Source organism: Callospermophilus lateralis, chromosome 1 (assembly GCF_048772815.1).
Source record: "Callospermophilus lateralis isolate mCalLat2 chromosome 1, mCalLat2.hap1, whole genome shotgun sequence".
NCBI lineage: Eukaryota > Metazoa > Chordata > Mammalia > Rodentia > Sciuridae > Callospermophilus > Callospermophilus lateralis.
In genome coordinates, this window is record NC_135305.1 from 12,514,863 (window position 1) to 12,539,237 (window position 24,375).

General features: G+C 35.6%; 1 protein-coding gene across 1 annotated transcript; it reads right to left on the bottom strand.

Annotated features, from left to right (window-relative positions):
- Positions 1 to 974: 974 nt before the first annotated feature.
- Tas2r39 (taste 2 receptor member 39) lies at positions 975 to 1,992 on the bottom strand. The gene is given in 2 exon segments (XM_076853058.1): positions 975 to 1,022; positions 1,024 to 1,992. Coding segments are annotated over 2 exon segments (1,017 nt in total).
- Positions 1,993 to 24,375: the final 22,383 nt, after the last annotated feature.

Sequence of the window (24,375 nt, forward strand, 5' to 3'; positions counted from 1 at the left end):
TATATTTCTGTAAAATCAGAAAGATAAATGGAGCAATACAGTATCTTCTTATATTTTGTACTTAACATATTGGAATCTACTAGTCTGTGTACATGCATTCATCACTTTTTCACAAGGTCAACACAATATTCCATTTAAGACATACAAGTCCTCTCATGAATGAACAATGCTACAAGGAAGATCTTCTTGCACATATTTTTTGCATACTTACACACTTATAAAATTGTAGCTACAGGAAAAAATTTAGACAGTAATTTCTAGTTGAAAAGAATTTCATGCACTGTTAATTTTGATAATGATTTCTGAATTATTCAGTTTATGTGTTTGGAGGAATAGAGCCAAAATGCATTTCCAGCTGTTGTTTAAAAAGCTTCCCAAGGAACCTGAATGTGCTTAAAAGGCACATGGAAGGGGAAAGAGAGTTTTTAGGAACTCAAAATTCAGAACTTGCTCTCTTGGTGGCTATATCAACCTTGGCTGCAGCTCAGAATCACCTGAGAACTTAGACTATTATCTAAGTTTCAACACCAGAAATTCTGACTTAATTGATTACAAGGTCCAAGGCTGGACCTGAGAGTCATGGTGTTTTCAAGCCAACCATAGATATTCTGATGTGTAGTCAGTGTCTAAAATCATTGCTTTAGATAGAGTAATAGATTGTGAGTTCAAAACCATCCTCAACAAAAGTGAAGTGCTAAGCAACTCACTGAGACCCTGCCTCTAAATCAAATACAAAATAGGGCTGGGGATGTGGCTCAGTGGTTGAGTGTCCCTAAATTCAATCCCTGGTATCTGCTCCCCCCTCCAAAAAAATATTGTGCCCATGAAGCAAAAGAAAACTAACATTAGATGAAAGGAATCAGATCAGGTTTGAGGGAGAAAGGAGGAGGGAAAGGAGAGAGAGGGAGTGAGAGAGGTAAGGGGAGCGAAGGTCTGGTTGGGTCAAGTTCTATGTTCTTCTTTAGGTGATGATCTCAGAATCTTCTCTTTGGGGTAAAGATGAATTTGAGAGCAAAGCTGCTTCCAAGCTCTTCTTAACCCAGGGTTGTCCTGAATCAGTAGCATTGAGTGACCAGCTGGGTAGACAGCCATGATGATTTTGAACAAAATGTTCCAGGGACTACTGGCATCAAAGGTGTTGGACACATAGAGAAATAGGGCAATGGCATTGAAAATGTAGAGAATGAGAAAGTAACTGGTTGCTTTGATGGCCCCCATGTGAGCCTCCATGCTGGGGTCGCTGGAGCCAGTAGCACAACTTTTCATATGAAGGGTGTGTCTCTTGAGAGAGACAATCAGCAGAGTGGCTGTCACGATGAATATGATCAGAGGAATAAGAATCCCCAGGTTAAAGAAAAAAGCCAGGTTGAGCACATTGGTCTCAGTGAAGTATACTTTCTTTGTGGAGTTGGAGAAGGGCACTGTAAAAGAATTGTTGCAATACACAGGGTAGATGTCCTTGCAGAAGAGCATGCTGGAGATGAAGGAAATAAACAAGGACAGCCACAGGAGCCAGGGTATCCGTCCAGAAATTCTCCACTTCAGCTTAAGGAAAAGTGGGTGGGAGAAATTGGCAATCTTCACGAAGTAGAAGAAGCTGAGCCAGGCAGCAAACCAGAGGCTGCAGTAATTTAAGAACATGAAACTTACTTTGAATGAATCATATAAAACATCTTTGTTAAGAAAAATTGGGGATGTAGTGCTCAAGATAACTTCAAGCATCATGAAGCTTTGGAGAGCTATTCTGGATATACTCAGGAAAAGCAGGATCCTGCCACTGGTGGAAACTGCCTTTTTCTGAACCCATGCAGCTGCGTTTATAGCCATGATGAATCCATTTGCAAAGATACCAATCATGCATTCAGCACCTATAATGGTAAAAATTAAGACGAAGGCAAATAGTGACAATTCATTTTCTGGGGAATTGCAGGGTTCAGCCATCCTGAGTTGTTGCTCCTCTCTGGAGTCTGGAAGAAAACGTCTCCTAAGCATTTGATGGGCAGATCCTTGATAACTGCCACTATTCATGTCATAGAAGGAAGCAGTTGATACATCATTTCCAAATTCATTCCATTTGTTTATCTCAGAATTCTTAGCTCTAAATGGGCCAATGCAAATAATGGGAAAATTTGGTTCCTAATCCTCTCCCTAATTTCAGGCATGTTGGTATTAGTTCAATCAAAGAGGCTCAGGGAGGCACTTGCTTAAGCTGTCTTTTATAACCCACTGATGTGGGAGTGAGAGCCATGCCCTTTGGCAGGCTTGGTTAATTTGAAAATTGGCCTTCCAAACACCATGTAGCTTTGTTTCACTTGTGAGTTCAGAAAACTGACTGAAAATAATACTACAAAGACTCACACGTTAATAAGTCTTATAGATATATTTTCCTATTTTGCACTAGGCAGTGTCCTCACAATTTATATGTTATCACATGAAAACCTCACAACAACCTTATGAGGCATGTGCTTTTGTCATTGCTAATTTGTGGATGAGGAATCTCAGGCATATAAAGGATGAATTACCTGTCCAAGGCATACTACTCGAGAGTGATAGAACTGGGATTCAAACCCAAATCACATGGCCCCAGAGTTCATATTCTTGCCCACTATGGTAATACCACCTAGACCTGCGTGGATTCCTTTGTGTGTGCAAGGCTGACTCAACTGTGACATTTTTTGATGTTCTTACTATTAAAGGCGAATAATAAAGCAATAAGACACTAATTTTTTAAGCAGTAGGACTTTGTTTGCAGAATTAATTACTTGAGGTAACACATTCCTTTAATTTCATGTAAGTGATTACACATGTACACACACACATTTACATTTTATTTATTTAATTTGGTACTGGAGATTGAACTCAGGGACACTCAACCATTGAGCCACATCCCCAGCCCTATTTTGTATTTTAGAGACAGGGTTTCACTGAGTTGCTTAGTACCTGGCTAAATTGCTAAGGCTGGCTTGGAACTCACGATCCTCCTGCCTCAGTCTCCTGAGTCATTAGGATTACAGGTGTGTGCCCCTGTCCAGCTACCTTTTATTTTAATGAAACACTTGGAAAATAAAAGTTGAAGGAAAATTTCCCAGTTCCTTTACAGGGTAGGCTAATCTACCTGAGGGTAAAATAACACCTTGGACTTGACTATCATATTTTGGACTATTAAAGCTGAAACAGATGAAGGAAGAATCACTTTTCTCTTGAGGAAATTGTTTCTGGCTTTAAAATGTAAATACAGGACACAGAATGATAAAATGAATTTCCCAATTCAGAGTGAATTCACTTTTATGAACACATATCACTTTAATATAGTAATTAATAAAGCAGGTTTGGTAGGTGACATGTCTTCAAAAATATTTATGACATTGGTTTTTCCTTTACTCAAGGCTTCTTTCAAATAAGGCAAAAACTTATGAAGTTTTTTTTTTTTTTCCAGCATGAAATGGTAAGATGTTACCATTTCATTTAAAAATCTCTGTTTCTGAGCCCTAAACATTCTCCTTGAACACAGACTAATAAACAGCTGTTCTTCTCTGGTTGTTTCTCTCATAGAAGTTCTGGAATCTCTAGAAACTCTGATTTGTCAGGCTTTGCCCCACTTTTGCTGATCTAGGCTTCCAAGAATATGAGGGGAAATGTCATGGTTCCTTCAATCTGATGCCACTCTCCTCACTTGCTTTGCTCATCATTGTATCCTACCCCTGGTTCCTGGTCCAGAGCCCACTACAGATACTTGGTGGGTTACTGAATGATTTACCAGTGCCTCTTAGCTCAGAGATGCCCTCTGTACAAAGAGGCATGGAGAAATAGCACTTCCACCTCCCCCCGACTTTAAAAACTCACAGGGCCTACACTTAGATCAAGTGTGGGAGCATGGGCAGTGAGGTGGAGTGAGAATAAGAAGAGTTTGTCGAAACCATCTGCAGAAGAAACACTGGCAGGAGACAGGACAGAAGGAGACGCAAAAGCAGAGCTGCTGGACCAGTGACGGGAGGCTGCAGATAGGCAGTGGGCGGGAGCAGGGGCCTCGATGTTCCCAAAGGCACTTTAGAAGATGCTCTGGTTGTCACAGCTCATGACAGAGTCACTTCCTGGAATGGAAAGAGGATTTTTTTCTTTGGTACCAAGGATTGAACCCAGAGATGCTTAACGACTGAGCCACATCCCCTGTTCTTTTATTATTATTATTATTATTATTATTATTATTATTTTTAATTTGAGAACAGGGTCTGACTGCAATTACAGGCAGGCACCGCCAAGCCTGGCTAAGAGGATTGTTTATAGGAGTTCCCAGGGCAATCTGAGGCGGGATGAAAGCACCCTTCAAGGTGAAGAGATGATTTTTTAAAAGTAAAACTGGGAACCCATACCTTAAGGGCATGTCCTATTTTTCTAAAATGCATCTTGGATATAGCCAAGTGTATTTCTAAACAAGGAAAATATAGCAAAAAGACTCCCATTAAGGACATAGGGATGACTTTTAAAAGTCCCATATATTTGGATATATTTTTAGTTTATTATTTTGAAATAAGTTTTGACATTGAGATAAACTGTACAGAGAATTCCTCTCTTTAACCTTTATCCAGCTTCTACTGATGGTACAAACCAAACCTAAATTAGCCCTGTTAAAATACTATTAGTTAAACTTTTGGCTTTATTTGGATTTTTCCATTAATATCATTTCTATTCTAAAATCCAACCCAGGATGCCATGTGGCATTCTGTAATTATGTTTGCTTAATGTCCTTCAATCTGTGACAGATTGGTTTTTCTTTTTCTTTCATGACAGTTTTGAAAAGCAGTGGTCAGATATTTTGTAGACTGTTCCTGGGTTAATGCTTGTCTCATGATTTTACACGGTTTTGGATTGTGGGGAAAAATTATATACAATATGCTATTCAGGGGCACATCATGTTAGTGTCTTATTGCTGGTGATGTTACATTAATCCCTTGGCTAAATGGTATCTGCCAGGTTTCTCCTCATGATGTTATCTTCCCACCTTCATACAGTCTTCATTAGAAGTGTGTCTGTCTGTAAGTGTGGCCCTATTCAAGGGGGGGTGAGTTACTTCACTTCCTGGAGAGAGAAATCTCAAAGAATTTGTGCTTTAAATATTTTAAACCACCACGATAAAACTCTGGAGGAGATACTTTGAAGCTATGCAAATACCTTGTTTTTCCTAAAACTCTTACCCACTAATTTGAGTATTCATCAGAGGATGTTGCTTATAGCAATTATTATACTACTGAAGTGCTCTAATTTTATATTTTCCTCATATCTGTATTAGTTATTGGTTTTATTTTTAAAATTTGTGTTGTGTCCATGGCACCAATTCCCACATCCTTGTGTGGTGGGTCCTGTGCTTTTTCCCCCAGTGTATGTTTGACTGTGCTAGTTTCCTGTGAAAATATACTATGATATCCATTATCATTTTGATATTAGTCATGATTTTTTGGTATAAAAAAGGCTATTTAAAGTAAAAATTAGAGGACTAATAACCCACGACTCACTTATGGCTACTGTAATTAGTATTTTGCATTTTTGTCTAATTTTTACATAATTTATTTTAAATTATTTGTAAAAGCAATGAAAGATAAATAAATATTTTGTGCCTTTGGTTGTATTTTGTAAAGGATTCAGATGTTGTTTTAATTAAAAGTGTTTTCTGACCCTTGCAGTTTTTAAAACCAATTCGTCTCCATTAGTTTTTCACACAGCAACGACAGCAAATGGAAATAGTGCTTAAACAAAACAGAAGTTTCACCTGTACTCTGTGGAAAGCTAGAAGCTGATTAATATGGGAACCTGGTTCTACAAAGTTCTCTGGGTGAAGTTTCTTCCAGCTCATTGCTCCACTACCTCTAGATGTGGCTCTCAGCTTCTCCCAAGATGACAACAACTGCATCATGGTGGTTGTAAGGAAAATAAGATAGGAAATGGAAGAGGCAACAGATCTTGATGTGACCTAGGTAAGACTCTCTTAAACTACAACATGGCAATGCTTCTTGCCAACCACTGGCTGCCTAGTCACATTGCAATATTTTCCTGCGAGGGAGGCTTGGAAATGCAATCCATGTAGTTGAAAATTTGATGGATAAAGAGGAAAAAAATAAATATTGAGAAAAAACTAGCAGTGTCTACTGGAACATAACAAAATTTTTTGAAAAATATATTAATGAATGTAATTTGTTAATGTTTTATTTATAGATTTGCATCTATATATCTCAGTGGCATTTATTTTTAACTTTTTTTCTTGTACTATCATTGTGTAGAACAGGCTATAATTATTTCATAATTATGAGTTTTCTAAAGCTCATCTTAAGCTAAAAAATAGCTTTCTCTGTTATGCTAGCCACCAATATTGTTTTTCACTAAAGAAGCAATATCCTTTCCTTTGAAGATTTGATAAACTCACTTGGATTATCATATGTTTTTATTTATATATTTATTTTTGGAAGGGAGATGGTAAGAGAAGGGAGATATTTGATCACAAATTCTATTTCTTTCATAATTATTTAGTTTGTCATAATTATTTAAATATATATATTTTCCCCCCACAAATGGTTTTATCTCAAATAGGCTTTCAGCTTTCTTTGGCATAAAATTACTCATGGGTTTGGAGTAAATCTGCACCGTGACTATGGTTAGTGCCCTTTCCTTTATTATATTGCTGGTGTCTTTTTCCATATTTGGCAGTTTGCTCATTTTTCTAGACTTTTCAACTTCTACTCTAAAGATTCAGTTCTGAATTTTGTTTATCCTCAATTATTTCTTTTGTTTTTTATTGCACTAATTTCTTCATTTATTTTTAATATATTGTCCATAGTCTTCTCTTCATTTTATTTTGTCATTTTTTTTTAGCTTCTCGAGTTGGCCACCTAACAAATAGATTTTTTGTTTAACTTTTTAAAAAAGAAACTGGTATATTCATTTATTTTTATGTACCATGTCATGTATACCCTATAAAATTTGATGTGAAGTACTTCCATTGTCATTTGTTTATAAATACTTTATAACTTTCTTTACATTTTCCCTCCTAAGATTTAAAAAAAAAATAAGTAAAAATAAGTGTGCTCATGTACACGCATTTCTTTGCCTACATATTATATGCCAGGCACTCAGGGTATAGATATGAGACACGTGGATCCTGCCCTCAAGAAACTTTGGAGACTTACGTTGCTATATGCTACAGTTGTAAAATGTGTTTCCTTTTAGTGGTGTAGGGTCCGCTATATGTTGAGTGACTCTCAGTCTGAGTCAGCCTCTGTGTTTTCTGATTCTGTTGGCTAAGTGTTGGTAGAAGATGCTGGCCTAATACAGCTAGGATTAGTGTCCATTATAGGTGCCTAAAATCAGCCTCTCTCGGCTCCTGGTACAGCTAATCTAATTAGTGATCTTGTAAACAGATACCTCAGCACAGGAGGGAAACATGCATCTAGGCTAGATATTATAGTTCCTTTAATGTACTCACAGTTTGAAACATCATTTGTATGTGAATTTCATTTAGAAGATAAAAACAAAGCCTTTTTCATTTTCCCCTTTCAATCTCATTTTCTTTCTTCAGTCGAAACTATTTTTAATTTCTTTATCCATTTCATTTGATAATTTTCTCCATGTTTCTAAGTAACAAAATATTCTGCTACCTGTTGATATTTTTCTCCCAATTTTGGGAATTATGTATTGATTTCAAACTATGAAAGGTGAAGATTTAAATCTATATTTTTCTCTGTATCCCACCTAAGCGTGCGCGCGTGCGCACACACACACATACACACACACACACACTCTACCATTTTCCTTGCCCATTCATAATGTAATATTGGTGAGAATTGGATTGTATTTACATTAGTGTGAGTCTGTAAATACAGTTTATAGTTGAATTTGATATTATATACTGTGTTTCATAGACAATTTTTATTTTGCTCTTATCTTTAATAACAGTTTGACTAGGCAAAAGATTCTAGGTTGAAACATCTTTTGGCCTAACACTTTTTTAAAATTTCAATTTCTTTATCTTTTGTTTCTGATATTTGTTATTTTTGATTAGACACATGGTACCAGGCCAGGTGCCATTGTGCATGCCTGTAATCCCAGTGGCTCAGGAGGCTGAGGCAGGAGGATCTCAAGTTCAAAGGTGAGGCACTAAGCAATCCAGTGAGACCCTGTCTCCAAATAAAATACAAAATAGGGCTGGGGATGTGGCTCAGTAGTTGAGTGCCCCTGAGTTCAATCCCTGGTATCTGCGACTTCCAGTCCCCCCCCCCCCCCAAAGAAATACACTACCATTCTTTTGTATTTATCCTTTTTTAGATTTTTATTTAATTTTAATATTCTGCTTTTCTATAATTTTCTGCAGTTTTTCTACCATATTTCTAGTTTTACTTTTATTATTATCTTTAAATATTTCTTGCTTGGCATTCAGAATAGAATATAGATGTGATATTTTATATATATTTTAAAACTGGGAAACTTTCAGCAATTACATCTTTAAGTACGGTTTCTCAAACGTTCCTTTCATTTTTTTCCCTGGAATTTCTATTCGATACAATTTCTCTTAATACTTAAAGATTTTAATGTTTTTGTCTCCTTATTCCATTTTTCATGTAGTGTAGTCTTTTACTTATATGTGCAAATGGATCACTTTTGATAATGGGAAAAGTTGCTACAATGAATAAATTTATATAGTTATTTGATATAAAAATTTATTGACTAGGGCCTGGGGCTTAGCTCAGTGGTAACGTGCTTGCCTCACATGTGTGAGACACTGGGTTTGATTCTCAGCACCACATAAAAATAAATAAAGACACTGTGTGTTCATCTACAACTACTACAACTAAATAAAAAAATTATTCAGTTGTAGATGAAGTAAATCAATTTTTTTTATTTAGATAAATTTTTACCTACAAAAAAATTTATTGACTAAAATTTTTATTGGTTGGTACACTGATAAAATAGATCTATTCTAAAAGTGTTTTATAAAATCCTTCTAAAACCACATCATTCCTTCTAAAGTGAAGCAAAAGTTTCTTTGTACTGATTAACTGAACAGACAATATTTTTGTTACATATTGATATAATATAATGAGCTTTTTAGTTATATTTGTTTCAAATACTGGGTCACTAACATATTTCTAAATAATGTATTTAAAACGATATCTCTTTTTCTCTTGTCTTTATAAAATTGCCTGCAATACTCTTCCAGGTTATATTTCATGTCTGTTAACACTGCTAATGACCTCAATTGACTTGTCTCTGGGCACTGAAGAAGAGATATTTGTAGTTTGAGATAAATGGTGCAGGATAAGCAAATTCTCCTACATGGAGGGCATTTTCAATGCTAAACTTTTGCTTTTTGTAGTGCATTATGTAAGTACTTAAGTTTCCATTCAGGAAAAAATGTTCTTAGAAATATTTTATAAAACAAAAATCAGCAAGTAAGTTTTCTTACTATTTAAAATATTTAAAAATATTTTGCTGAATTTAAGTTCTGAAAAATTTTAGTCCTCAATTTGCTTTATTATAATGCAGAATACATATTTATCCAATTAAAAAATAGCTCTTCTTTCTGGTAGGTGGGTACTCAAAATTTTTTAAATTTGAAATTAAGTCTTTGACACCATTGAGCACCAGTGGCTTAATTCTTCAGTTTCTCCAGTGCTTTTGTAGGTGCAATGTCAATTCACCATCTAAGTTGTGGGTCAATTTTTTAAATTACTCAAAACTTCAAAACCTGAAACAGTTTTTTTGCTTCATTGTTTAATACTTTAATTATATATTTCCCTCTGGTTTTCTACAAAACTAATAAAAATTTAGAGGAATTGTTTACTAAAATAGTCAATGTAATTATAGGAAATTTAAGGCCATTTTAAAAGTATTTTTGTAAAAACTCAATCATATCCAAAGAATGATTCATAAGTAGGAAGGGAAGCTGTTATTACATGCAGAGTATTTTTGCTTTTAAATATAGATTCATCATAAAAATTTGATAGGTCAGTTGCTCTGCCTACAAAAAAATGTGCAAAGTTTATACATTACAGCTTCTATTTTGATTAGTAAAGTATCTCAGATTATTTGAATGCTATTTTGAATTATATTTGTACCACCCAAAATTCCATTTGTCTTCATATTTCATAGATTTATCAATTTAGTAAAAACAAGTTTTTATGGTTACACTAGGCTCCATTGAATTTGTATTCACATTATTAATTGCAAAACAAACCATTTGTATCCTCAATGTTTGCCTTTTTAAATTAATCTCAATAGCACATATCAGAATGTCGGCTATTTTGTCTTCCACAGAAAGAACTTCCAAAAGCCTTACTTTGACTTCATGAGTTGGATGAACACAATTGAACATTATTTAAATTAACCTTTGTAATATTTGACTATTATTTGATTCTTCTATTTGAAAGACTAATGAAAATGATATAAAACTGAGATTATGTTATATGTTATTGGGAGTTTTTTTTTTCCTATTAATGGACCCAAAACATCAATAACTTTTAACTCCTTTTTTGTTCATACACACACACACACACACACACACACACACACATACACACAGACACACACACGCACACACGGAATTGAAAATGTAAAACTTGGAATTTTACTTTTTCCTTTTCCACGTAGATTCCCTTTTGTTTGTTTGTTTGTTTGTTTTCTTTTTCTGTCTAGTTACCATTGCTAGGACTTCCATTACTATGTTGATTAGAAGTGGAAAGAATGGGACTCTTTGTCTTACTCCTGATCTTAGGAAAAAGTCTCTCTCTCTCTCTTTCTCTCTCTTTTTTTTTTTTTTTTTTTTTTGTGGATCATGATGTTAGCTATTGTCATATGTCGCCTTAATCATATTGAGGTACAATGAGATACTTTTCCTTCATACCTTGATGGTTGAGACTTTTTATCATAAAGTTGTTGAATTTTGTAGAATATTTTTCGGCATCTATTGAGATACTCATGTGATTCTTGCTTTTCATTCTGTTAATGTGGTGCATCATGTGTATTGATTTGCATCCTTGCACCCCAGTGATATATCGGCTTGGTCATGATGTATGACTTGAATGTGCTGTTGAACTCTGCTTAAAGATTTTGTTGAGAATTTTTGCATTGATTTTCACAGGGATATTATCATATGGTCTTCTTTCCTTGTAGTATCCATGTCTGGAGTTGATATTAAGGTCATTCTGGTGTTATAAAATGAGTTCAGAAATTCTTCCTTAATATTTTGGAAGCATTGAGAAGAATTTGGTATTAATTCTTCTTTACATGTTTGAGAGAACTCACCAGTAAAGCCATGGGGTTCTGAAATTTTCTTTTTGGGAGGTTTTTGATTCCTGATTCAATCTCCTTACTCACTATTAGTCTGTTCAGATTTCCTGTTTCTTCACAATTCAGTATTGGTAAGTTGTATGTTTCTAGAAATTTATCCATTACTTTTGGGTTATCCAATTTGTTGGTGTATTAATTGTTCATAGAAGTTTCTCACGATTCTTTCCATTTGTATAGAGCCATCATAATATCTCCTCTTTCAGTTCTGATTTTATTTGTGTCTTCTCTCTTTTTCTTAGTTTAGATAAAATTATTTGGACAAATTAAAAACCACACTCAGAAATAGGAGTGAAAATCTGTCTTCTGCAGATGCATATCTACATCATGTTTGTGGTGTCTTCTCTAAATACCAAATCATCTTGCAGTAGATGCTGATGTTCCTGTAGCAGGTGTGAGTCCAAGGCTCTCAGCTGGTTGGTGATGTTATTAAAGCACATGATAAATGGTAAATGTCAACAAAAATATTGTGGGAGATGTTGTAAAATTCATTATTCACTTCCTTGAGATTTGAAGATTCAGTAATTTTTCATTACCATATGCTAAATTTTCCTGGGCTCACTGTGCCAAACGTTTTATTGTGAATAAGTGAAATCATAAACTAAACAAGCAGTCAGATTTACACCATATGAAAAAACAACAAAATGCCATCCCTGGAGCGTTCTGACCACTTCCTACTTGCTCTGTCTACCTCAGCCTCTGTTTCTTACATGCTTTTCACATCCTCCTAAGCGATGATTTCTCATTTTTGCTACTGTTTTTTCCACCTGGTAGCCTGAAGGCTCCTTGTGGTTCTCAGGTTGCAGCCCTGTGGCACAGCAGGTGAGCAGAGCTGCCAGGACAGCAGCAGCCTTCGCTTTCCCAAACCATCTTGATTCTGCAGTGAGTTCCCAAGACCAGGCTTCCCTGGGGCAAAAGGCTCAAATGTTACTCAGTTCACATGGGGCTCACAGATGGCCCCCAGCAATACAGAATGTTTAGTGAAAACTCAAGGCACAAACACAGGAAGAAGTCTTATGAGAATAGGAGATCATATATATTTGATAGATTTTTCTTATGAAACTTCCAGTAAGCAAGAAGCTGAGCTAACTTCCTTTCTATGGATTGGTTCCCCTGGAAGACTTGGATTTATTTATGTGTGTCAGAAATGTATCCTGAAGGTTTCCAGGGAAGGTCCTCCAAACCCAGTCCTCTGTTTCTCTCCCTTCAATCACTGATTAGCCTGCATCTCCCACTTTTGGGGAATTTAGATGTGGGGGACAGATGTCAGACCCCCTCCTTGAAGGGCCTCTGGAATCATCTCCAGTCATCTGTAAGAGAAGACATGGGCTGAAGAAGGAGAATGATGGTGAACAGGGAATTCATGGAACTGTCAACCTAACATCCAAATGGGAAAACCACTGAAGAGCTGGGCATCCTGTGTCAGAGGAGAAGGTGAACTCTGAGAATGGATGAGGTGGGATAGTTAAAAATGCCACACACCTACCCCTGTAGAGTCCTCCTGGAGAACTGGAGTGCTGAAGCTAAACAGGGCCTTGAGATGCCTCAAGGTGGGAGCAGGACTGGGTTCTTGAAAGCCTCTGTTCTCAAACAACAAGTGTTCAGCAGAAAGTCTTCTTACTTAGTTACTCTGCAATTAATTCCTATTTTTCTGATCTCATAAATCTATCTTCCTTTCTTCTTTCCTCCCTTTCTTCCATTCATTTATTACTTATTCAAAAATGTTATTTTGGAAATAAGTAACATTTTAATCACTCAAAAATCAAAATTATATAAAAGTAAGTTTATAAGTTAAAATTTCATCCCTGTCCCAGTTCATCTGCTTCCCCTCCATATGATCCACTTTTACTAGAGTCTTTTGTTTCTTTAAGCCAGTGCAAGTTTATAAAATAAATATTATTATACTCCTAAATGTCCATCACAAAATTTATCATACAATGTTCTATGCTTTATTAGTGTAATGTGTGTGTGTGTGTGTGTGTGTGTGTGTGTATTTGTGGTGCTGGATGTTGAACCCAGGGCCTTTTGTATGTGAGACAGGCAATTTTTCAACTGAACTATATACCCACCCCTTATTAGTGTAATCTAACATTATGATATGGATAATTTTTAATAATATAAACACACATAAGCATAGAGCATTTAAAATTAAAAGTGCCTTCAGTTTTTTTAAAGCTTTATGTTTATTTAGTTGTGTAAATGAATCATAATTTAAGGTTTTTTAAATTGGTAGTCACTATATTTTTTTTCTAAAATGTTACTGTTACAAATATGCTATAATAAAAAAATACTTTTTATAAATTATTTTACATGTTTGCAGACTTATTTGTAGGGTAAATTCCCAGAAGTATAATTGCTGGATCAAAGAGAAATACATTTATAAATTTAATAAGTTTTGCCAAATTGATCCTCATAATGTCAAATTATTTTTGCACATCAGTAAAAAATGTTTGAGAAGGTCTATTTCTCAGCTTTACCAACAGAGAATTATCAGTCTCTAGGCATTTTGTCAATGAGGTGAGAAATATTCCAGTGTACTTGAAATTCCCATTGTTCTTATTAGAACAAAGTCAAGTATCTTTTCCAAAGCTTAGTGCTTTTTTTCTTTCAACTAGACTTTGGGCTGTGCCCTCTCAAATTTATTTTGTAACTTGGTCCAAGGACATAAATATAAGAATCAATGCAACATTTCTCTTTTCTTTAAAAAAATCTTTAGAATTATCAAAATAATAAATTTTATTGCTTCAGATTATTTTTTATCTATTATATATCTTGAGAACATCTGTAGGATTTTAAGAGTTGTAAGTACTTATAAATCTGTTTTTAAATAAGTTATACAAAGAATGGGAAAAAAAATTAAAACCGGAATCCAATGAATTTAAATATTGTATCTGTTGAAGAAAATAATTCTCTTTTGAATCTTTGTTTTTACTATCAGCAGTCAATTCTTTATCTAATATTCATTGTTCTATCCTATTTTTGTCTATTAAATGGAAAGTACAGTTTCTCTCTCCAAGTAAAAGTCATAGTTCAGTTTTTTCCCCTATATTTTGACAGTGGCTTTTCCTTTTCTCAAACCCTACTGTCAACTTTTTTCCAGGCCTCTCCATGTCCAAATGATATTTCATGTTCTGTCAACAAATATAAATATATTTAATCATAGGAATGTCTTTTCAAAAACTTATATTTTCTTATGAATTTTCCCATTATATTCCTACAAAAACTCCCCTGAAGTGGAAAATGCCTTTAAGAGTATAGGAAGCAAATGATAGTATAGTCTGTAACCAGCTATCATCAGCTCTGTAGCAAGACGCTCTTCCTTGAAAAATTCAACCTTTTACCAATTTCTTTTTTTTATTAGTTGTTCAAAACATTACAAAGCTCTTGACATATCATATTTCATACATTTGATTCAAGTGGACTATGAACTCCCATTTTTACCCCATATACAGATTGCAGAATCACATCGATTACACATCCACGTTTTTACGTACTACCATATTAGTGTATGTTGTATTCTGCTGCCCTTCCTATCCTCTACTATCCCCCCTCCCCTCCCCTCCCCTCCCCTCCCATCTTCTCTCTCTACCCCATCTACTGTAATTCATTTCTCTCTCTTGTTTTTGTTTGTTTTTTTCCCCTTTCTCCTCACTTCCTCTTATATGTAATTTTGTATAACAATGAGGGTCTCCTTCCATTTCCATGCAATTTCCCTTCTCTCTCCCTTTCCCTCCCACCTCTCATCCCTGTTTAATGGTGATCTTCTTCTCATGCTCTTCCTCCCTGCTCTGTTCTTAGTTGCCCTCTTTATAACAAAGAAGACATTTGGCATTTGTTTTTTAGGGATTGGCTAACTTCACTTAGGATAATCTGCTCTAATGCCATCCATTTCCCTGCAAATGCCATGCTTTTGTCATTTTTTAGTGCAGAGTAACACTCCATTGTGTATAAATGCCACATTTTTTTTATCCATTCATCTATTGAAGGGCATCTAGGTTGGTTCCACAGTCTAGCTATTGTGAATTGTGCTACTATGAACATCGATGTAGCTGTATCCCTATAGTACGCTCTTTTAAGGTCTTTGGGGAATAGTTCGAGAAGGGAAATAGCTGGGTCAAATGGTGGTTCCATTCCCAGCTTTCCGAAGTATCTCCATACTGCTTTCCAAATTGGCCACACCAACTTGCAGTCCCACCAGCAATGTACAAGTGTACCCTTTTCCCCACATCCTCGCCAGCACTTGTTGTTGTTTGACTTCATGATGGCTGCCATTCTTACTGGAGTGAGATGGTATCTTAGGGTGGTTTTGATTTGCATTTCTCTGACTGCTAGAGATGGTGAGCATTTTTTCGTGTACTTGTTGATTGATTGTATGTCCTTTTCTGAGAAGTGTCTGTTCAGGTCCTTGGCCCATTTGTTGACTGGGTTATTTGTTTTCTTATTGTTTAATTTTTTGAGTTCTTTGTATACTCTGGATATTAGGGCTCTATCTGAAGTGTGAGGAGTAAAAATTTGTTCCCAGGATGTAGGCTCCCTATTTACCTCTCTTATTGTTTCTCTTGCTGAGAAAAAACTTTTTAGTTTGAGTAAGTCTCATTTGTTGATTCTTGTTTTTAACTCTTGTACTATGGGTGTCCTATTAAGGAATTTGGAGCCTGACCCCACAATATGTAGATTAGAGCTAACTTTTTCTTCTATCAGACACAGAGTCTCTGTTTTGATATCAAGCTCCTTGATTCATTTTGAGTTAACTTTTGGGCATGGCGAGAGAAAGGGATTCAGATTCATTTTGTTGCATATAGATTTCCAGTTTTCCCAGCACCATTTGTTGAAGATGCTTTCCTTTCTCCACTGCATACTTTTAGCACCTTTATCAAATATAAGATAGTTGTAATTTTGTGGATTGGTATCTGTGTCCTCTATTCTGTACCATTGGTCCACCTGCCTGTTTTGGTACCAGTACCATGCTGTTTTTGTTACTATTGCTCTGTAGTATGGTTTGAAGTCTGGTATTGCTATACCTCCTGTTTCACTCTTCCTACTTAGAATTACTTTTGCTATTCTGGGTCTTTTATTTTTCCAGATGAATTTCATGATTGCTTTATCTATTTCTCAAGAAATGCCTTTGGGATTTTGATTGGCATTGCATTAAACCTATAGAGAACTTTTGGTAATATTGCCATTTTGATGTTAGCTTTGCCTATCCATAAACAGGGTATATTATTCCATCTTCTTCTATTTCTCTCTTTAGGGTTCTGTAGTTTTCATTGTATAAATCTTTCACCTCTTTTGTAGGGTGGATTCCCAAGTATTTTATTTTTTTTGAGGATATTGTGAATGGGGTGGTTGTCCTCATTTCCATTTCAGAAGATTTGTTGCTGATATACAGGAATGCCTTTGATTTATGTGTGTTGATTTTATATCCTGCCACTTTGCTGAATTCATTTATTAGCTCTAGTAGTTTCTTTGTAGAACCTTTTGGGTCTTCTAAGTATAGAATCTTGTCATCTGCAAATAGTGATAATTTAAGTGTTTCTTTTCCTGTCTTTATGCCTTTAATTTCTTTCGTCTGTCTAATTTCTCTGGCCAGTATTTCGAGAACTATATTGAATAGAAGTGGTGAGAGAGGGCATCCCTGTCTTGTTCCAGATTTTAGAGGGAATGCCTTCAGTTTTTCTCCATTTAGAATGATGCTAGCCTGAGGCTTAGCATAGATTGCTTTTACAATGTTGAGGTAAGTTCCTGTTATCCCTAGTTTTTCTAGTGTTTTGAACATAAAGGGGTGCTGTACTTTGTCGAATGCTTTTTCTGCGTCTATCGAGTTGATCACGTGGTTCTTATCTTTAAGTCTATTGATGTGGTGAATAACATTTATTGATTTCCGTATATTGAACCATCCTTGCATCCCAGGGATGAATCCTACTTGATCATGGTGCACAATTTTTTTGATATGTTTTTGTATCTGATTCATCAGAATTTTACTGAGAATTTTTGCATCTAGGTTCATTAGAGATATTGGTCTGTAGTTTTCTTTCTTTGAAGTGTCTTTGTCTGATTTCGGAATCAGGGTGATGTTGGCCTCGTAGAATGAATTTGGAAGAGCTCCTTCTTTTTCTATTTCCTGAAATAACTTGAAAAGTATTGGTATTAATTCTTCTTTAAAGGTTTTGTAAAACTCTGCTGTATACCCATCCGGTCCTGGGCTTTTCTTGGTTGGTAGTCTTTTGATGGCTTCTTCTATTTCCTCCATTGATATTGGTCTGTTTAAATTGTGTGTATCCTCCTGATTCAATCTGGGCAAATCATATGACTTAAGAAATTTATTGATGTCTTCACTAACTTCTATTTTATTGGAATATAGGGTTTCAAGATAATTTCTAATTATCTTCTGTATTTCTGTAGCATCTATTGTGATATTGCCTTTTTCATCCTGTATGTTAGTAATTTGAGTTCTCTCTCTTCTTCTTTTCATTAGCATGGCTAAGGGTCTGTCAATCTTATTTATTTTTTCGAAGAACCAGCTTTTAGTTTTGTCAATTTTTTCAATAGTTTCTTTTGTTTCAATTTCATTGATTTCTGCTCTGATTTTAATTATTTCTTGCCTTCTGCTACATTTGCTGTTGTTTTGCTCTTCCTTTTCTAGGGTTTTCAGATGAAGTGTGAGCTCATTTATTTGTTGTTTTTTCTTTTTTTGAGGAATGAACTCCAGGCAATGAATTTCCCTCTTAAAACTGCTTTCATTGCGTCCCACAGATTCTGATATGTTGTGTCTGTATTTTCAATTATCTCTAAGAATTTTTTGATTTCCTCCTTTATGTCTTCTGTAACCCATTGATCATTCAGTAACATATTGTTCATTTTCCAAGTGATGTAGGATTTTTCCATCCTTCTTTTATCATTGATTTCCAATTTCAATCCATTATGATCAGATAAGATGCATGGTATTATCTCCACACCTTTATATTTACTAAGGGTTGCTCTATGGCATAATATATGGTCTATTTTTGAGAAGGATCCATGTGCTGCTGAGAAAAAAGTATATCCACTTGATGATGGTTGATATATTCTATATATGTCAGTTAAGTCTAGGTTATTGATTGTGTTATTGAGTTCTATAGTTTCTTTATTCAACTTTTATTTGGAGGATCTGTCCAATGGTGATAGAGGTGTGTTGAAGTCACCCATAATTACTTCCTTGTGGTCTATTTGATTCTTGAACTTGAGGAGAGTTTGTTTTATGAACATTGCAGCACCATTATTTGGTGCATAAATATTGATAATTGTTATGTCTTGTTGGTGAATGGTTCCTTTTAACAGTATATAATGTCTTTCCTTATCCCTTTTGATTAACTTAGTCTTGAAGTTGATTTTATTCGATATGAGGATAGCCACCCCTGCTTGCTTCTGAGCACAGTGTGCGTGGCATGATTTTTCCCAACCTTTTACCTTCAGCCTTTTCCAATGTATGTCTTTTCCAATCAGATGTGTCTCCAGAAGGCAGCATATTGTTGTATCTGTTTTTTTAATCCAGGTTACCAGCCTATGTCACTTTATTGGTGAGTTTAAGCCATTAACGTTTAGGGTTACTATTGATATATGGTTTGTACTTCCAGTCATGTTTGATTACTTATCTTTTTTTTTTTTAAATTTGGTTTGTTTCTCCATGATTAGCTCCCCCCCCCAACAACTCTCGCTTTACTGAGGTACTTCCCACTGTTAGTTTTGGTTGTTGTTTTTCATTTCTTCCTCGTGTAGTGTTTTGCTCAAGATGCTTTGCAATGCTGGTTTTCTGGCTGCAAATTCTTTTAACTTTTGTTTATCGTGAAAGATTTTTATTTCATTGTCGTACCTGAAGCTTAATTTTGCTGGATACACAATTCTTGGTTGGCATCCATTGTCTTTCAGTGTTTGAAATACGTTGGTTTCAATGAAGCTATCCCCTCTGCTGAATTCTGGTGACGTCAGATCTCTGCCATGGTGGTGTCCCCCAATTTCTTTTTTTAAATTTTTTTTCAGTTGTACACAACACTGCCACAGTCTGCTGGGCAAAGTAGCCAGGGGGTGACAAGCAACTTGTGAAGGTTGAAACAGCGGGAGCCGCTTTATTGTAGGATAGCAGAGGTATATATACATAACTGAATACACAGCTTGACTCAATTTAGCATCATCCAGTTACAGCAATCAGTCATTAAGGAATCCTCATCATCTTAATAATTATACAAGCTTAACTTAATTAACATCACCTAGATACAGCAGTCAGTCATTAAGGAATCCTCATCATCTCAATGGCTCGCTGGTGTTACTTCTCAAACCACTCCTCCTGGCAAAGTGCCAGGTGCCATCTTGACTTGGCTTGTGGCCTTCAACATAACACAATACCATTTATTTATTTATTCATTTATTTGGTGCTAAGGGTCAAACCCAGTGCCTCACATATGCAAAGCAAGAGCTCTATGGCTGAGCCACAACCCCAGACCCCTTTTTACCCATTTCTAAATCTTAATTAATCCATTGTGATCTAAGTCTTGATTAACTCATATAATTAAGCACAATATTCATTGGGTAACTATTATGTTTCAGGAACATTTAAGGCCTTCAATTTTATTCTAAAAGAATGACAAACAATGACTGGGAAAGTTCATGACATTTTGAACAACTAGGAGAAAATTCAATATACTCCCTCGATATTGTTTTTAGAAAGCAGACACAAATTCTCAATGGGGACAAGGAGGAGTCAAAGTGCCAGAGTTACTGAGGTTGGTTAAGTGTGAGGCACTGCTAGAGCTGAAGCAAGCTCTGCAGAGCAGCTTGGGATGGCCCAAATAAGTAAATGATATAAAGAAGGTCTGTGTAAGTTGCTTATAAGTGTAAGTTTTTGAGCAAGTAATCTTAAAGAAATTAAACAGCTGGTTAAACAAGTGCTATTGTTTTAGAGAATTGTGCTATGTTATCTCTTTAAAAGCTAAACTTGGTTAATATAAAAACATCAATGTAATTGGTGCTATTAATGTGTTCACATCTTCCAGGTATACAAGTCTGTTAGGTAGAAGCTTTAGAAAGAACATTATATCAAGCTGTGTTCTAAAGTTGTATGGTAATTTTAGGCTTAAAAAAAAAGACATGTTGGAGATATAATTAAATCATTTGTGTTCTATAACTGGACTTGTTGTCATGTAAAGTTCCATGTTACTTTTTACACTGAGATACCATTTAAATGTATTTTTAAGTTAATGAGCACCTAATCTATGTAAAGGTTTTATTGCAAAACACAAAAGTACTTTGCTACTTTTCTACAAAAGGTTAAAAGCTTTCAGCCTTTCTTTAATTCATGTTTTAGATGTGATATTATGTTATGTTTGCTCAAGTTCACAACAATTTATGTAGACTTTGTAAAATAATGTCTAAAAAACAAAGATCAGTTTCAGAACTATAGTATTTAAGATCTATGAAGAGCCCCACCTTACCTGAGATAAGGCTCTATGTCCCATCTCACTGCATGTGAAAGTGACTATGAAAGAAGTAGGCTAGATTTCAGTACTTTTAAAGTTGTGTCCAAAAGTTGGTTTTTGTCAAGATTACTAGGATCTCAAAGAGGGGATTATAATGTATAACTCTGCCAAACTTCAAAGTAGCTATTACATGAACTAAATATGTTTTTACCCTAGTTAATTTTATTTTGTAGTTTTCTTATAAATGGCTTAAAGATTGCCTGTTAATGTTTTGCAGAGGTACTGATTTAAGAACTCACAACCTGGGTTAATTTAAGATAAGGAGTTATCACCTACAGGGTAGAGAGATAGACATTAAAGCCCAGTACTCTTAATATAAGGCTGTTGAAACTTGTTTGCTGGATGTTTAAGATTAAGTTTTAAAATTAAAAATTTGGCTCTTGCCCTCTGAGTCAGTCTGAGTCAGGGGATAGGGGACTTTTCCAAAGAGCTTTGCAACTCTAGGCCACATAACCTCCCGATCAGGGAGATTAATGAGACCAGTGGAGGACAGAAAGCCAATCAGTGCATTTGCTGTGAAGAGGAGGGTCATCAGAAAAGGGAGACATCCCTGATGCTTCCGAGGGAAGTCACATGGTCAAGCAAGGCCTGGACCCATCCTAGCGCAAATGGCATTAGCAGATCTGAAAAGCTGCTGTAAGTTCCCGAGGATTCCCAGGGAAACTCAGCTGACTGTTAACAATAGATAGAAACAAAAGTCAGTTTGACTTGCTTCATCTTAAACACTTAGCAAAGACAGTCAAAGCCAAAACACAGCTATTCCTGGGCATTTTAAATAAAATAATAGTTAAATGTAACTTCCATAAATAAGTAAACTGGAGGCTTCAAAAGAGATTCTCAGACAGGAATGCCTGATAACTATCAAAAGGAACTGCCAGAGTAGTTTTTAGTTCAAGGCCTTTATTTGCTAGTATGGTTATCCAGCCCTAAGTAACAGAATTAAATATTTCTCTATTAGACACAGAGGTCATACTAGTAAAAGGATTTTGCAAGCTCAGATGACATTAAGTTATTAAACTTCATCTTAAGGAAAAGGACATCTGTAACCCTAAAAGTTAAATGTTGTGTTTACATCCCTGACAATTCTGGCAATGTGACAAATATCCTTAAAGATTTACATGCTCAGATAGAAGCCATGTCCTCAGCAACTTTGTCATGGAAACAATATCTTAGCTCCTGGTTCTTGGTACTTCCTGGTGGAAAACATTGTTAGTCTTTGTCTTTGCCATCAAACTCATTGGCATATTCCTGTGCTATGGGATTTATTGCTGCATCAATCTGGTTCCAGTACTAATGAATTCTTGTTTCTCTTATAGACCACCCATCACTCAAATGGCCTTCCAGTCTATTACTTCTCAATCAGACTTCTATCATGGACCCACTTGATAGACCCGATTTTTAAAGGGGGACTCCAAACTGCTTGCCCCACACCGTCCCTTTTCAGCCTGAAGAGGCCAGAAAGATTTTCTTCGCCCCCCTTCCTTACAGCAGTAAGGAGTTCCCAAATTAGAGGGGGGAATGAAGCCAGATTTAAAGTTAGGTAGTCAGTGTAGTTAGGTAAATCGGGTCTAATATCAAGTGAAATCTAAAATGGAGGCCATGCTGGGAATGACTCAGGGAAAACGCAGGACAACTCATGGAATGTTAATGAAGTCCTGAAAAAGGCCCTAGGCCAAAGTCCACCTCAAAGAAATGTTAATGGAGCCCAGGAAAACAGCCCCCAACAGGTTTGGAGATAGCCCATCCTAGAGAAATGATAAGCCCATCCCAAAAGGTGATAATTGGGCCCACCTGTGTCCTAACCCCTTCAACTTACATCCCATCACCAAAACTATAAAAAGGAAAAACAACCGCACTTCCACGGATTCCCACCTCTTGGGTCCCCTTCTTCCTCCGGGAGAAGTCTTTTCTGCTGTCCTTTAATAAACTTCTAATTTCTATTCTGACCTTGCCTCGGTGTGCTTCTTTGGTGTTATTCTTCAACATTGGGGAAGCAAGAACTCGTCACCGGTCAACAGCGGTTTCAGCAGTACATGGAAGTTTCTCTAAAGTAGATAATAATTTAGGGCTCAAAAAAATCTTAGCAGCAAATACAAAAGGAGAGAGAGAGAGAGAGAGAGAGAGAGAGAGAGAGAGAGAAATTCCTTGCATCCTCTCTAACTTTAATAGAAGGAAATTAGAAATCAGACAACATAAAAAACAGAAATCATTTGAACACCTGGAAATTAAATAATACAGTTAGATTGAAGAATGGATCACAGAGAAAATCAGGGGGAGAAATAAAAAACAGATTTTAAAAACAAATGGGATTAAAAATACAACATATCAAAAAATCAGGGGGAGAAATAAAAAACAGATTTTAAAAACAAATGGGATTAAAAATACAACATATCAAAAGCTCTGGTTTACTATGAATGCTGTTCAAAAAGAAAAACTTTAAGCATTGAGTTCCTATGTTAAAAAACAAAGATACATTTAATGTTTTACTTGAAGTATCTACTGGATTGGATTAAGAGATGCCAAAAATTGAAAGGCTTCTGGGTGTGTCAATGAGTGTGATGTTAGGAATGACTGGCATGTGGGATAATGAGTCCAATTGAAGATCCTCCCACAGCATGCACAGCGCCATCCAATAGGTTGGAGGTTTGGAGAGAATAATAAAAGTTGAAAGAACAAGGAAGCTGCAGTAGATGCAAGCTTGATTCTTCTTGCATGGGTTCTTGAAAGCTGCTGCAATTGCTTGATGATAGGCACACTACAATTGTCAATTAAAATACCAAATAAATATTACCATTATACTTCAAGGTCCCAGAAAAAGAACAAACTAATAACCAAGTCAGCAGAAGACAGAAAAAAATTAAGATCAGAACTGAAATTAATAAAATTGAGAATAAAAAATTCAACAGATAAATGAAACAAAGAGTTAGTTCTTTGAAAAAATAAACAAGATTGACAAACCTTTAGCTAAACTAACCAAAAAATAGAGAAGACCCAAATCAACAAAATTAGACATGAAAAAGGAGATATAACTACAGATGCTTCTAAAATACAAAGGATTATTAGCAACTATTTTGAAAATTTATACTTCAATAAACTAGAAGATCTTAAAGACACTGAGAAATCCCTAATGACATATGACTTACTCAAAGTGAACCATGCGGATATAAAATATTTAAACCAACTGATGTGAAGCAATAACTTTGAAGCAGCTGTTAAGTCTTCCAACAAAGGAAAGCCCAGACACAGATGCATTATCCCCTGAGTTTTACCAGACCTTTAAAGAAGTACTAATGCCAAACTTCCTCAAATTATTCCATAAAATAGAAAAGAAGGGAACATTGAATTCATTCTATGAGGCCAGTATAACCCTGATAACAAAACCAAAGCCACATGTCTTCCCCCCAAAAGAAATTTTCAAGCCAGTATCCCTGATGAACATAGATGCAAAAATCCTTAATAAAATTTTAGCAAGCTGTACAAAAACCATAAAATGGGATTCATCCCAGGGATGCAAGTTTTGTTCAACATATGCAAATCA